General features: G+C 34.8%; 1 protein-coding gene across 1 annotated transcript in view; it reads left to right on the top strand.

Annotated features, from left to right (window-relative positions):
* The window catches only part of LOC150095203 (putative ATP-dependent RNA helicase DDX43), a 282,514-nt gene that overhangs the window by 151,497 nt on the left and 116,921 nt on the right, over nt 1-14,096 (top strand). The window contains exon 10 of the mRNA XM_090409697.1: nt 84-148. Coding sequence (XP_090265823.1) covers nt 84-148 — 65 coding nt within the window. The remainder of the gene's footprint in view (nt 1-83; nt 149-14,096) is intronic.

Below are 14,096 nucleotides of genomic sequence, written 5' to 3'. Positions count from 1 at the left end.
GGAAATTATGATGATTAAGAGGAATATATTTAATTTTAAACTTTGTGATAAATTAGTGGTTTAATGAATTTCTTTGATTGCAGACAGGAACTGGGAAAACCTTGGCATTCTTGTTACCTGCTTTCATTCACATTGATAATCAGATAGTGTAAGTATCTTGTGTTTGTTGTGAATAAAATGTTTAACACGAATGAAAAATCCTTTTGCATTGTATCATTATTAAAGATTTCTAATGTAGATGTTAATCACCCAACTGATAATTTTTTCTTTAAGACAAGCTCTTATAAACTCGTAACTGTCATTCTCGTCTAGAGCAGGCTTTTACAAACATCCATGCCCAAGGTATTTTAATAGCAATGAAAATCCTTTTGTATTATATCTTTATTAAAGATTTCTAATGTGGATGTTAATCACACATTGACTGATAATGTTTTTTAAAACAAGCTATTATAAACTCAGAACTATGCATACTCATCTAGAGCAGACTTTTACAAGCATCCATGTCCAAGGTGGTGTTTCAACCCACAACCTGATTGGAGAGCAGGTATGCTGCCCACTCCATCAGCCAACAAGACCACGAATTACTTTATTAGTGGCAATTCTCTCAGTAGCATGTATCCCTGTCTGTCACATGGGAATCCAGGATTCATTTCTCTGACACCAATAATTATTTTACCCATATGTGTTACTGATGTGAAGTAGGTTTTTTGCACTCTATCAGCCAAATGATACATGGTGATATAGTACTTCATGACAGTATGGATGTTAGAAGGCAGCTCTGCATTACAAAAATAGTATTTTGAATAAATTAATTTAGTGGTTAGTTCAGAAGACTCAGCCCAAATTTAATAAAGTATAAGGAGTAATATAGGAAGGGGTTGCATTCCTTGAAAATTTATAATAGAGAATTTCTATATATTCCGTTAAATTGTAAAGTATTGTTTCAGAAATTATTTGAAAATATTACAAACTGTTTCCCATATTTTATATGAGCAAGCAGTAATTCATATTTGTATAATTGGAAAGGGGATTACTTGGATTCTGTCAGACCAGAAGTTATTTATGAACGTTCATTTTAGACAAATTATGGACTCTACGACCATATTATAAATAACTAATTTAATTTCTCGATGTTTCAACCTTCATATTAAGGTCATCATCTGGAGTATATACGTATATATAGAGACAAGCTGAATTACATTTCACATAGCATGCTAAAGAGACAATGATTTGATCACTGGTTATTCTACTGGCATGACCTCTAGTGAAAATAGAATATGAAAAAAAAAAATTAAATAAATTGATTAAAAACTACATCAAAGCTATATTCTATTTAAGATAACATCAGAGAAGCATTCTTTCACATAGATAGTTTTCTTACAGTAACAATGATGTTGTAATTTAACACGACAATTGCTATATTAGATTTAAGATTCTAGATTACTTATGGTCATATTTATAGTTAACTCTTAGGGAGAAAGGTTAAGTGGGTGGAATATGTGCCTTCCATATGCTTGGGATTTTTAGACCATCATTATTGTTAAGATTGGGGTGGTTGATATGAATCTCACAGGCTTCCTTAAATTTACGTTCATACCATGTTTTGGTGTGATGTAAACAACTGGTGCTTTTCCAGCGAATTCTATGTAAAATGTTCATGGCATGATCAGAAAGGCCAGCTTCACTATAGTTATTATATTTAATGTGTTGTTTATGTTTTGTCTGGTAGGAATTGTGCATCCTGTTTCACCTATATATATATATAGGGTAGATTACAGGTGCAATAAATATGGTATACTCCAGGGTGGGCCAGCGGAGGGAGTGGGTCTTTAGATGAGTTGAGTAAGCTCTTTAATTTTGAAGGAGGCTTAAAGGTGGCTTTAAGATTGTATTTCTGTAGTATTCTGTTTATTTTATCTGATGTCCCTTTAATGTATGGAATTGTTATAGTTTTATTGTCTAGTTTATCTTTGTTTTTTAGTGAGGTCTTGCCAAGAATTTTGGCTGTAACCATTTTTTAGGAAAGTATTGCTGATAACTTTAAATTCATCTTTAAGCTCTTGTTCATTGGAGCAAATTTTCAAAGCCTTGTTTTTTAGATTATTAATGACACCTAGTTTTTGTATTGGGTGGTGGTAGGAGTTTGTGTATGGCCAGTATGTGTCAGTTTCCGGTAAATGCAGAAGGAAGACGTGTGACAAATGTATCTAGAAACAGAATTGTGTTCTGTTTTTCAATCTCAGTTGTGAACTGTATGCGTTTGTGTTGTTTGTTTAGCTGGCTGGGGAAAGTGTCTAATGTCTGGCAGCAGCTATGGGGCCAGATAGTGAAAACATCGTCAACGTATATAAGCCAGACTTTGGGTTTTAAAGGAGAGGAATCTAGAGTACTTTGCTCAAAATATTCCATATAAAAGTTAGCAATTGGGGGGGGGGGTTATGACAAGCCCATTATTTATAACCGTTTTTAATTCCATTTGAATGAGGAGTTATTAATAGCAAGCTCAACCAACCTGATTTACTTATTCTGAGCAAGTGTATGTGTTCCTTGAAGATTTAATCTTGGCAATTTGGTCAGTATGTCTCAAGACCATCATTATTAGTCCATCATTACTAGCATTTTTAGTCCATATGTAACTTAGCTGATTGTTATCTAAGCTATGTAAATAATAAAGTTTAATGCATGAACAGTCATTTTCAAACAAAAGATGTACGTAGTAATGTATACAGAATTTATCTTTTGGGTAGGAGGCCTGGAAATTAATTTTAAATATTTTTCATCATCTTCATCATTTTTAATTTCCTGATATGTGCCCACAAGGAGTGCACAGGCTACTGTGACAGTAGTATATGATTAGATTTACATTATTATTAATCTCCTGTTAATGATTTTCCTCGAAATTAGTATGTTATTTGTCAGCACTCCAATGTTATATCTAACATTTTGGTCTTGACTGAATTCTTGACCAATTCACCTACATCTTGGTCTTCCTCTCGGTCTTTTTACTGCCATCTTTGCATCAAACATCTGTTTTGCTAACCTTTCCTCTCCCATTCTATTTTAAGGGACCATACTACCTTACATTAAATCTGCTCACATATTCTTGAAGGCTAACAATGTCAAGTTCCTTCCTAAGTCTTCATTTTTAATATGATTCTGCCTTTGATGCAGTCTATTCATCCACCTAATTTCTCCCCAAACTCATATTTGTGGTATCTAATCTTTGATGAAGTGGTTTATTTCTAACCCAACTCGCAGATCCATAACTTAAAACTGGTCTGAGCACTGTCTTACATACTGCTAGTTTGGAGAGCCAACCAGCTTCTAACCCAGTGTTGAATTCTTACATTCTCAAATTAACGCCTAGATACTGAACAGATGAGAATGGACTAGCAATTGGTAATTAGCTGATTCAGTTGTATTCTATATTGAGTTAAACTGCAAAGAACTGTGCTGGTTGGGATGTCATGTTAAACCATCTCCACTGTTTTCATGACAGAAATCATGCAAACTGTGTCTCTGCTAAACTTTTGTTAAATATTAGAAGTTTAGCAGAGGAATTAGAGAAATATAATATTACAAAACAAAGAAGACTAAGAAAACAGGTGAGAAACCATTAAATAATATAACTATGAGATGCTATATTTGGACAGTAGTGATCAGAGAAAGAAAGTAAGTTTGGTGTTCTATTCATACACCACATAGTTTTCTTACCTACACTGGTGTCCAAAACCTAAGGACAAACTATTTCTGAAGATTACATCTGCAAATTCAGACGAATCAGCTTGTGGGAATTTATGTAACTGATGATTTTGAGTAGAAAGTGGGTACACATTCAAATTGTACATGTGGTAGCACTCAGCAGGGTAAAAGGTAAACGGCTAAGCTAAGCAAATTGTGTTTGAAGGAAGCTCTTTTCATGAAGGAATAAAGTTGCAAACTTGGATGTCTTGTAATGTCTCAAAGACAGCAACCAGATGATTAATGCAGAACAGAATTACACTGGACAACAAAATTTTACAAAAGTCTTCCCCCAGATTAATTTAGTCATTTCTTATAGATTTTGAGATGCTGAACACGAATATGACAATGAAAATGCAAAATTGGCTGCAGTTGGTGAGAGATCTACAATAGTTTCTTATATAATAGAGTAATACATACTTATCACATATACCAGTAAATATTTGCTTCTATGTCCAATGTCGCTTTGCCTGGTGCTTATATAGCTGATGCATCTCTAGTGAGCGTCCAACAATAGTCAGCCAACATGGAAGCAGACCATTTTCCCTGGTATTGTTTCTCCATTGTTGCAATTTCCTGATGGAAACATTCACCGTGCTCATCACTAACCATACTGCAGTTGTCAGGGAAGAAATCCAAGTGGGAATTGAGCAAATGTATTTTTAAGGACATAGTGCAGCCAAGTTTGTGGTAGAGAGACAAGTCCTCAACCAGTTCCTTGTAGTTTTCTGCACTGACATTTCCAAGGGAGTTAGTTGACATCAGACAAAACACATCCCAAGCTTTTTTCTCATCACCCTATAGCAGGTTGTCAAATATCTCGTAAATGGAGAGATCTTGGATCTGAAAACCCATAAAAAAATCCCTCTTTAATTTTCGCTTTGCTGAGTCGAGGAAATTTGTCAGCCAGGCACTTGAAAGTTGATCCAGTCCAGAATTTTGTGCATTTCTGCCAGTGCTGGGTGTTGCACATTCTTCTCTCTAACCTTCAGAGATTGGAGAGACAGGCCAGTCTCTTCCAATAGTGCAAAGTCCTTGCTCATCTGTCCCATTCACACAAAAATCAGCAGTACTTTGTATATCCCAACTGCAGGCCCATCAACAAAAACACTACCTTCAGCCGTATTTGCTGCATTGAAGACAGTCCAACAGCTGTTTTAGGTTGTCGTAGGTTTCCTTCATGTAGACAATGTGTGTGTGTTCGACTGGAATGGATGGAAGCTGGCTTCCATTATGCAGTAGCACTGCTTCGAGACTCAATTTCAATGAGTATAAATAGTGTCACCATTCATGCAGGTCGTTTGATTCGAAGAGCATCCATCAGGAAATCTACATTGTAGCAGAACACAGGGGCATCTACCTTTTGGAAGTAAGGCACAGACTACTCATGACGAGTGTAAAATGAAGTCACTCAGACATTTTCCTTGAGAAGATTCCATCGTAGAAATCTTGATGCCAGTAACTCTGATTTGGCCTTGGACATCTCCAGATCATTCAGTTCTTCTTATATGAGAATGTATGTTGCAGATGATGCACTGTGGCCAATGTATGGCTCATCATTAGACAGTGAAGGCTCAGGAGAACCTGATATCGGTTCGCCACCATCCTCATTATCCTTGGAATTGATGGAAAATTCTTTTGGAAGTTCGGGAACGGGAAGTCTTTCACCATTCAGAATTGGTCAGAGAGCAGATGGTATATTCGGGTACGCTATTGTTAACTTCTTTTTCCTCTTGATGCTTCCCAAAACATGTGGAAAGTAGCAGTCATTTATGTGATTGCTTAACCTCCCTTCAAACCATAGGAACTGCAAGCAGCATCGACACTTTATGCCTCTCAGCCACTTCGAAAGATCTTTAACACATGTAGTGCATCATACGTGTGGGACCCAGGCCTTGTTCTTGTCCCCAAACTTACATCCGAAATAAAGCTGATACTCCTTTTTCACTAATGGAGTGATTGCCTTTTTTCGACTTTCGAACATCACTTTCTCTACATATGTAACAAAAGTTATTTGCACTATTAACACAAGTACGAGGCACCACTAGTGCTGGATTTACACTGCAGGGTTTACTTGTGTATGCAGGAGTAAATGAGGAGTGTAGCCCAGGAAGTCTCAAAAATGCTTGTTCCCTCTATGAGACTTTAGTTTATACTAATGATTGCATCATCTTACAACAGCTGTGTCATGACTCAACTGCATTACATCAGCTAATCATCTAGTAGCTCTTGGGGGTGTTTTGTATGATTTGGTTGATGCAATATGACACAATATGTTGCAATCAGAAAATTGAAATATAGCGTTACCAAATGATACCTATATACACAATGCAGACTGAGTCTCTCCAAAACAAGAGCCGATTGACAGATTTTATTGTCATTTTTGTGTTCAATACATCGAAATAAATTTTTCATTTTCATTTCAGAGGCAAATTATTGGAAAGTTGAAGACTGAAGAATTACTGATATTGCTAGAGAGTTTGGAATCTCATAAAACATTGTATCGAAGCTCTGGGCAGCATTTCAAACCAATGGAACATGTTCCAGATGTTTGCTAAGAGCTGGCCCCCCACTCTACCACGAAGGATGAAGACATGTTTTTTATTATAACAGCAAAATGTAAACACACCATAGCAGGTCTGCTTGCAATCGGCTCCATTCAAGCATATTATGCATATATCTTGACAAACTGTTGCAAGCCAGACATCTGTGAGAAGTAGGCTTATATACCTGAATGCCTTTAGTCTGCCCCCCCACCTCAGCTCCATCGTGAAGCTGTTGTAAGTTGTATCCATAAAAATTGGACAAGACATCAGTGGGTGTCTTGTCCTCTATAGACAACTAATGTCCTCTGTAGACAAGAGTTGTTTTAGTCTTTTCTCTGAGTCTAGATGACACTTATGTGGTGTGAAAATGTTACTGCTTGCCATCATAAGAATGTTCTTAAAAAGAATAGGTACGGAAGTTTGGGGGTCATTGTGTGGGGAGGCATTATGCTTAATGGACATATAAAGCTACAAGTGCTGTAAAAAGGGATTATAACTGGTGAACAATATTGCAATGAAGTTCTTCAACATCATGTTTGATTGTTCCCTGGTGCTGTAAGCAAAAAATTTATTTTTATGAATGACATCACATCATGCAAGAGCAGTGGAGATACTTCTGGAGACCAAGGATATTAATCAAATCGAGTGACAAGCACATTCCCCAGATCTCAGTCCCATAGAACACAATAGGGAGATGCACTTCTGCTCAAAATTCCATTCCAGAAAACAAACAAGACTTTATCCTTGCTCTGAAAGAGGAGTGGGCCAGTCAGCACCAAGTGATCCAGAACTACTGAATCACTCGGTGCTGAAGCATGGCACAACATAAGAGCTGCATTGCATTTTGGAGTGGACATATTCCATACTGAAATGTCTCTCTGCATAGTTTTCTGTAGCAGTGTACATTAACTTAACTACATCCTTAGGAAATTTGTAACATTTTGTCAAAAATGTATCATCATCATCATCAAATTCCTGCCATGTACCCTCAAGGGGTGTACAGGATATGACAGTACTACATGAAAAAATTACATCATTACTAACTTCTTATCTACAATTTTCCTCCAAATCAGTCTGTTACTTGTAAGACTCCAACATTATCAGATCTTATACTTCTATCGTCTAAGGCACTTTGTACCGTATCAATCCACCTATATCTTGGTCTTCCTCTGGGTCGTTTTCCTGCCAACCTGGCAGAGAACACTTGTTTTGCTAATCTTTCCTCTCCCATTCTATTTAAGTAACCATACCACCTGAGATTAGCTCTGCTAACGCATTCCTGGTTGCTGACAATGTCAAGTTCTTTCCTAATATCCTCGTTTTTAATATGATATTGCCATTGATGCCATCTGTTCACGCCTCTAATCTTTCTCAGGATTCTCATATCTGCGGTCTCTAGTCTTTGGTCAAGTGTTTTACTTCTGACCCAGCTCTCAGATCCATAAGTTAAAACTGGTTTGAACACTGTCTTGTATATAGCTAATTTAGTGTTGTTAAATAGACAACAGAATCAGCAAAGCTGACTTCCCACCATACCAGCTTTGCTGATTCTGTTGTCTACTTCTATATTTAAATTACCATCTTCAGTAAAAATCGTGCCTAAGTACCTGAAATGTTTTACTTGTTCCACAGGTTCTCCATTCACAACACAGTTGATATTTTCAACGATTCTGCCTATTTTCATTGTCTTTGTATTGCTGACCTTCATACCATATCTATTACAACAGCTATTCAATTTAGTCAGAGAATCTTGCAGACTTGTAGCGGATTTATTTAGAAGTATAACATCATCCGCATAAAGCAAAGAGCTGACATTAACATCTCCAGTTTTGATATCAGGTTTAATACTACATTCCTTCATAATGTGATCCATATAGATAATGAATAACAGAGGGGATAATGTACATCCTTGTCTCACACCAGATTTAACATTAAATCATCTTCCTGTACTTCCTTCAATTCTAACTGCTGACTTACAACTCAAATAAAGACTAAGTATTGCTTGGTATAATGCCCCATTGACACCATATAACTGCAGCGTATTGAATAGCTTCTCTCTTGGCACCTTGTCATATGCCTTTTCCAAATCGACAAAACTTAAATACAGATCTTTGTTGTATTCCCATGCTTTCTCGACTATTTGTCGTAAAGTGAAGATCTGATCCTGACAGCCTCTATTTGGCCTGAATCCAGCTTGTTCTTCACCAAGCTTTTCTTCCACAATTCTTCTTGACCGTTTCTCAAGTATACTTGCATAGATCTTGCCAGGAACACTCAGTAGGGAAATACCTCTGTAATTCTCACATTCAGTTTTATTTCCCTTTTTATATATGGGTACTATGAATCATAGTCAAAAATGTATTGCAGTTTAATTTGCACAAAATTTCTGACACTTTTTTTGTGTAATATAATTTATTAGTATGTGTGCAATAAATTTATGTATACATTTGGCTGTAGTCATGAAAATTTTTTCATATACAGATAAAAATGTGGTTTGTCCTTAGCTTTTGGACACTAATGTAGTTTATAGTCCGTAAGTTCCCAACCAGGGCATTTGCTGTTTTTTATTTATTTATTTATTTATTTTTTATTTTTTTGTTAGTATTTTAGACATTTCTCCTGAAGACTAATATACTGCTTAACAAAAAATATTGCAGGACAAAGTACCATATATGAATAGAATACTATAGGACTCCTTATAGTTAGCAGTATCTCAGCTGTTTCATTAATCTTTTTTGTTTTCATAACAAATTACCACTACCTACTTCCTAAAAGCATCCTGCGGCATCTGCACCCCATGTTAGGGGCGGCTGCAAAAGGTGTCGGTACCTCGTGTTAAAGGGGGGCCCTTTATCTGCAGAGGAAAATAGTGCTCTCAGGTTGGTGGCTCCATCCTATAAGGAGCAATGCAGCAGAGGAGTGGCAAGCCAGCTGCATTAATTTTCTACATATAACATCTATGGATACCAGAATAGAACTGACAAGAGACAATGCTACTGCATCTGGTGAAGCTGACATGATTGCTTCAAGGTCACAGGAAGCAGTCGAGAAATTTTCTATGTGGTCAGCACAAAATACATCTATCCCCTAACTCTAAATATAAGAACCCTAGCCAAAACAGGAAAACTCAGACTAATGGAGAAAGAATTGGAGAACATTAGCTGGGATATTGTAGGTCTCTGAAACATACTGGACAGAAGGATCAATAAAAATAAAAGATGGAAAACTGTTTTACTCAGAAGAGATGACATTATACATAGAGAGGGAGTTTCCATATTAATTAAAAACAACTTAATAAACTCAACATCTGTAGAACCACAAGGACCAAGAATAAAAGGGACATAAAAGAGTCTACTACAAAATAATTCAGATATACGCCCCCAGATCAATCACATGGAGACGAAGATCTAGAAAGTTTCTATCACCACTTAAAGACCAAATTAACAAAACACGTAAAAAAGACCTTTTAATAGTGATTGGAGACTTCAACATCAAGATTGGAAAATACATGCTAGACATGATAAATGTAATGGGAAAATTTGGTGTGGATGAGAGGAATGAAAGAGGAGAAAGACTGCTTGAATTTTGCAAACAAAATAACCTGCTTGTCACAAACACCATCTTCTTCCATAAACCCTCACATAAGCACACATGGACCTCTCCAGATGGATTAACCAAAAACTGCATTGACTGTATACTAATCAGAAAAAACTGGAAATCATCTGTTCAAAATGTAAGAACATTGAAATAGCCAGATTTTGACTCTGATCATGAAATCTTGGCAGCAAAAATTAAATTAAAAATCAAGAAGACCATACCTACAACCCATAAAGAAAATAAACCTATATAAACTCAAAGAGAAAGCTATGCAAAAACATTTCAAAAAGCAATAGAACCTAAGATAAGTCAAGTGACCTCTCACAAAGTGGAACATTTATGGAACCAAGGTAAGGAAATCATGGTACAGACTGCCTAAAAAATATTAGGAACAACTATTAAACCAAATAAAGATTGGATCACTGTAGAAATATTAGAAATCATAGACGAAAACAAACAAAACCTTAGGCAACTCAAAAATAAAATCGACAGATTGTACACAAAACAGCAAAGAACAACTGGCTAGAAGTAAAGGCAAAAGCCTGCGAAGAAGCCAGTAAAAGGAATGATAACAAAACAGTCTACACGATCTTAAAAAAACTTGCAAAATCATGTGGAACCAAAACACTCAAAATGAAGGATAAAAATAACAAAGAAACTGGTCTATACAAGAAATAAATGATATATGGAGAGAATACTACCAAACTCTCTTTAAAAAAAGAACAAGATTGGGACAACATAAATACAGAGATAGGAAGAGAAAAGGCACCACCAATAATAAAAGAAGAAATTCTACATACTCCTAATTCTACATGCCATAAGCCAAATGAAAGAATCTAAGGCTGTAAGTATTGACCAACTATTTGAACTCTGGGAATACAGAAGTCACAAAGCAACTAACTTCCTATTATAAAACTCTTGAACCAAATCATAGACACAAGAGAAATACCAGATGATTGGAAGACAGGAATCATAAAATTTTTTTTACAAAAAAGGAGATAGGCAAAAATGTGAGAACTATAGACCAATAACTCTTTTAAGCCATAGCTATGAGATTTACACATACATCATTTATGTAATAAAGGAAGAAATCATAAGAGAGGGCCAAGCTAGTTTTAGAACCAAGAGATCAACAATAGACCACATCTTCACTGTTAATAATATTAGTGAAAAATACTAGGAACACAACATGCCTATCTACTGCTGCTTTATAGATGTCAAACAGGCCTTCTATTCAATAGACAGAAATAAACTGATTCAAATCCTCAAAGATACAGGAATAGACTCAGAAATCTTATCATTCATTAAAACTGATAAAATAAAGACTGATATATTATTTAAAATAGAAAAAAGGAGTCATGGAAGGATGTCCACTATCATCTCACTTATTCAAAATAATGTTAGAAGAAATATGTGATGCCATAGATGAATAGAAGAAGATGAAGAACAAATAAATGGAACTAATCTAAACCATATTAAACATGTAGATGATGATATCATTCTGGATGAAACCAAGATACAATTAGAGAAAACAAACAGCCTAAACAGTAAATGCAAAAAGTACAGAACGAGAATTAACTGGAACAAAAAAGTAATGAAAATCAGAAAAGAAGAAAACCTCACAATAAATCTCGAAGGACAACCACTAGAACAATTAAACAGTTACGTATATCTTGGCAGCCTTATTACAAATAAACTAAATAACCTTGATAAGATAATAAGATATGGAATAACAGCAATATAATAACGGGCCTCAAATCGAAACTACGAAACTATCATAATCCCCACAGCCACATATGGAACAGAAGCATGGAAACTAAACCAAAAAGAAATCCAAAAAAATCTGAGCATTCGAAATGAAATGCCTAAGAAAAATAAATAAGACCAACTGGGCAGAACATAAAACAAATGAACAAATTAGAAATGACTGCAACTTCAGAGACATTATGATCAGATCAATAAGTAACCTTGCATGTTGAATGTACAGGTAAAACGAAGCAGACCAAGAGGGAGGCCAAGAAGAACATGGCTCTGGTTGCTAAGGTATAGATCACAATTACTCAGCTACAGAATGATGACCTAGTTAGCAATGGACTGAGCTGGATGGAGAAGATTCTTACATAGAGGACTCGACCCATATGTGCATGGATGAGGAAGAAGAGAACAACAATTATGTTGTGGTAATTTCAGTAATTCCTCTGCTACCTCCACCTCTTTTCTATTGATGCATTTCACTGATTTCAGGTGATTGAGAGATAATTCACACTGTTTTTTTTTTTTTAATTCACAATTTAATCGTGTAATTGTAATATGTATGAATGTGATCATTTTTCTTTTGCCTATTTAATCTTTTTTAAAATGCTGCGCAGACCATGTTCATCCTTGAAAATATTATTGATTTCAGAATCTGTTCGGCTCAGTTTCAAGAAACACATTATTCTAGCTTAAGTCAGAAATTACTCCAAGTATATCAAAATAAATAATCAAATTTTATTTACACTAATTATACAATCACATGTATGCCACAGAAATTATATTTATTTCACAAATATTTCATGTTGTGTATCGTAATTTATCATCAGTGTGAGCAAAGAACAACAGTAATTAATTTGAACAGTAGAACAGTAAAGTGCATGTGCCAAATTAGAATCCTTCTAAACATGTAGTTGTATGTTACAAAACCTATTCACGTTACAAACTATTTCACTATTTGAAGCTCTTTTTCATTGACTAAATGTTAATCTTGATGGCCTTATCATCCCAAAAGTTTAGGAAATTGTTATACTCAACTGTGTTAAGTAGATTGTATTATAAATAATTTAACTTAATTATCATTTTTTGCCCAATAGTTTTGAACTTAACAATTGCACAATTACATGTTTAGAAGAATTCTGATTTTGCGCATGTGTTCTATTGTTCAAATTCCTTACTGTTGTTTGTCACTCGCACTGATAGTTTTGATATGCAAGACAAAATATTTGTAAAATAAATTTAATTTCTGCTGTGGCACATGTGATTATGGAAACTCTACAGGTCTCATTGTACAAGAAAATTATTTACAGTAACAGACTAACTCACTAGTAAACATTTACAAAAGTCATTGAATTGTAAATTAATAATATTCATCTTCATACATTCATTAAAATTAAACTTTGCATTGAGTAAATTAAACTTAACTCGAGAAAAACATAGGCCAAGAATAACACCCTAATTCATCACAAAATTGCATTCCAAGAAAGAAAAAAAAAGCATTTTCAAACTGTTTATTATGGAGAGACTAAGCAGAATGATCATATCATATATATAAAGTTTGTTTTTAGTTATCCTTTCTTTTAACAATAGAAAAAAAAAAAAAAACTCAACTAAAGAAACAAGTTCTACCTCCAGTAGTAGAGAGAATATATAGCAGAAACTTAGTATAATGGAGGTACACATAATAAAATAGTTTCTTCTTTTCCATATCACTAGAAAAAGGAAATAGTTAAAGCAGTTATTTGCTTTCCTCAATTAAAACAAAGAAATCCTTAAAAGAAGCATTTTAACAGTAGCAGCATATCAATTGCTTTTAACAGATTGTACGTCTTTGCACTTCTTAATAAAACTTCTGTTTTAATCCTTAAACTTGAAAGTCTCAGTCCATGTTATTCCGTAACATTCAAATTTTCCACCACTGCTGTCTGTCTGCACATTTCTCTCAGATGTTATTTCATAGCATTTTTCATTGTCATTCAACATATGCTGTGTGACGTTATGCCAATTGCATTGATGACTTAAGAGTTCTTCGCTACTGTGCTTACTTACTGGTCTGCTATCAACATGTCTTTGTCAGATCTAAATAATTATAACTTCACTGAAACTTAATTTTTTAAACTTTTCTTCTACCTTCAGTTTCAGAATCACTGCATTATCATCATAACGCTAATTACGGATATAGTCCATATTGGTCTGTTCCATTCTCATTAGCCATCTAATATCCTCTTTTTGAGGTATACCTGGCTTTTCCATTTGGTCTATATTTTATTAATTGTTTAGGATATCAGGTGTTGGCCATTCGGTTTACATGTTCTATTCAATTTTGTTTGTAAATTTCGCTGCCATATAATGTATAGTCTGCATATTTTCAAGCGTGTTACTTTTAGTACAATATTTGGATTGAATTCTGTTTATCAAGATCTGTAAAAAAATTTTGAAGTTTTTAATTTTGTCTTTTTC

This window comes from Typopeltis vanoorti, chromosome 20 (genome assembly GCF_054136105.1).
Source record: "Typopeltis vanoorti isolate ZY-2024b chromosome 20, IOZ_Tvanoo_1.0, whole genome shotgun sequence".
NCBI classification, from domain to species: Eukaryota; Metazoa; Arthropoda; class Arachnida; order Uropygi; family Thelyphonidae; genus Typopeltis; species Typopeltis vanoorti.
Note: the sequence above shows the minus strand (reverse complement) of the source record. Positions and strands in the feature narration are given on the sequence as shown.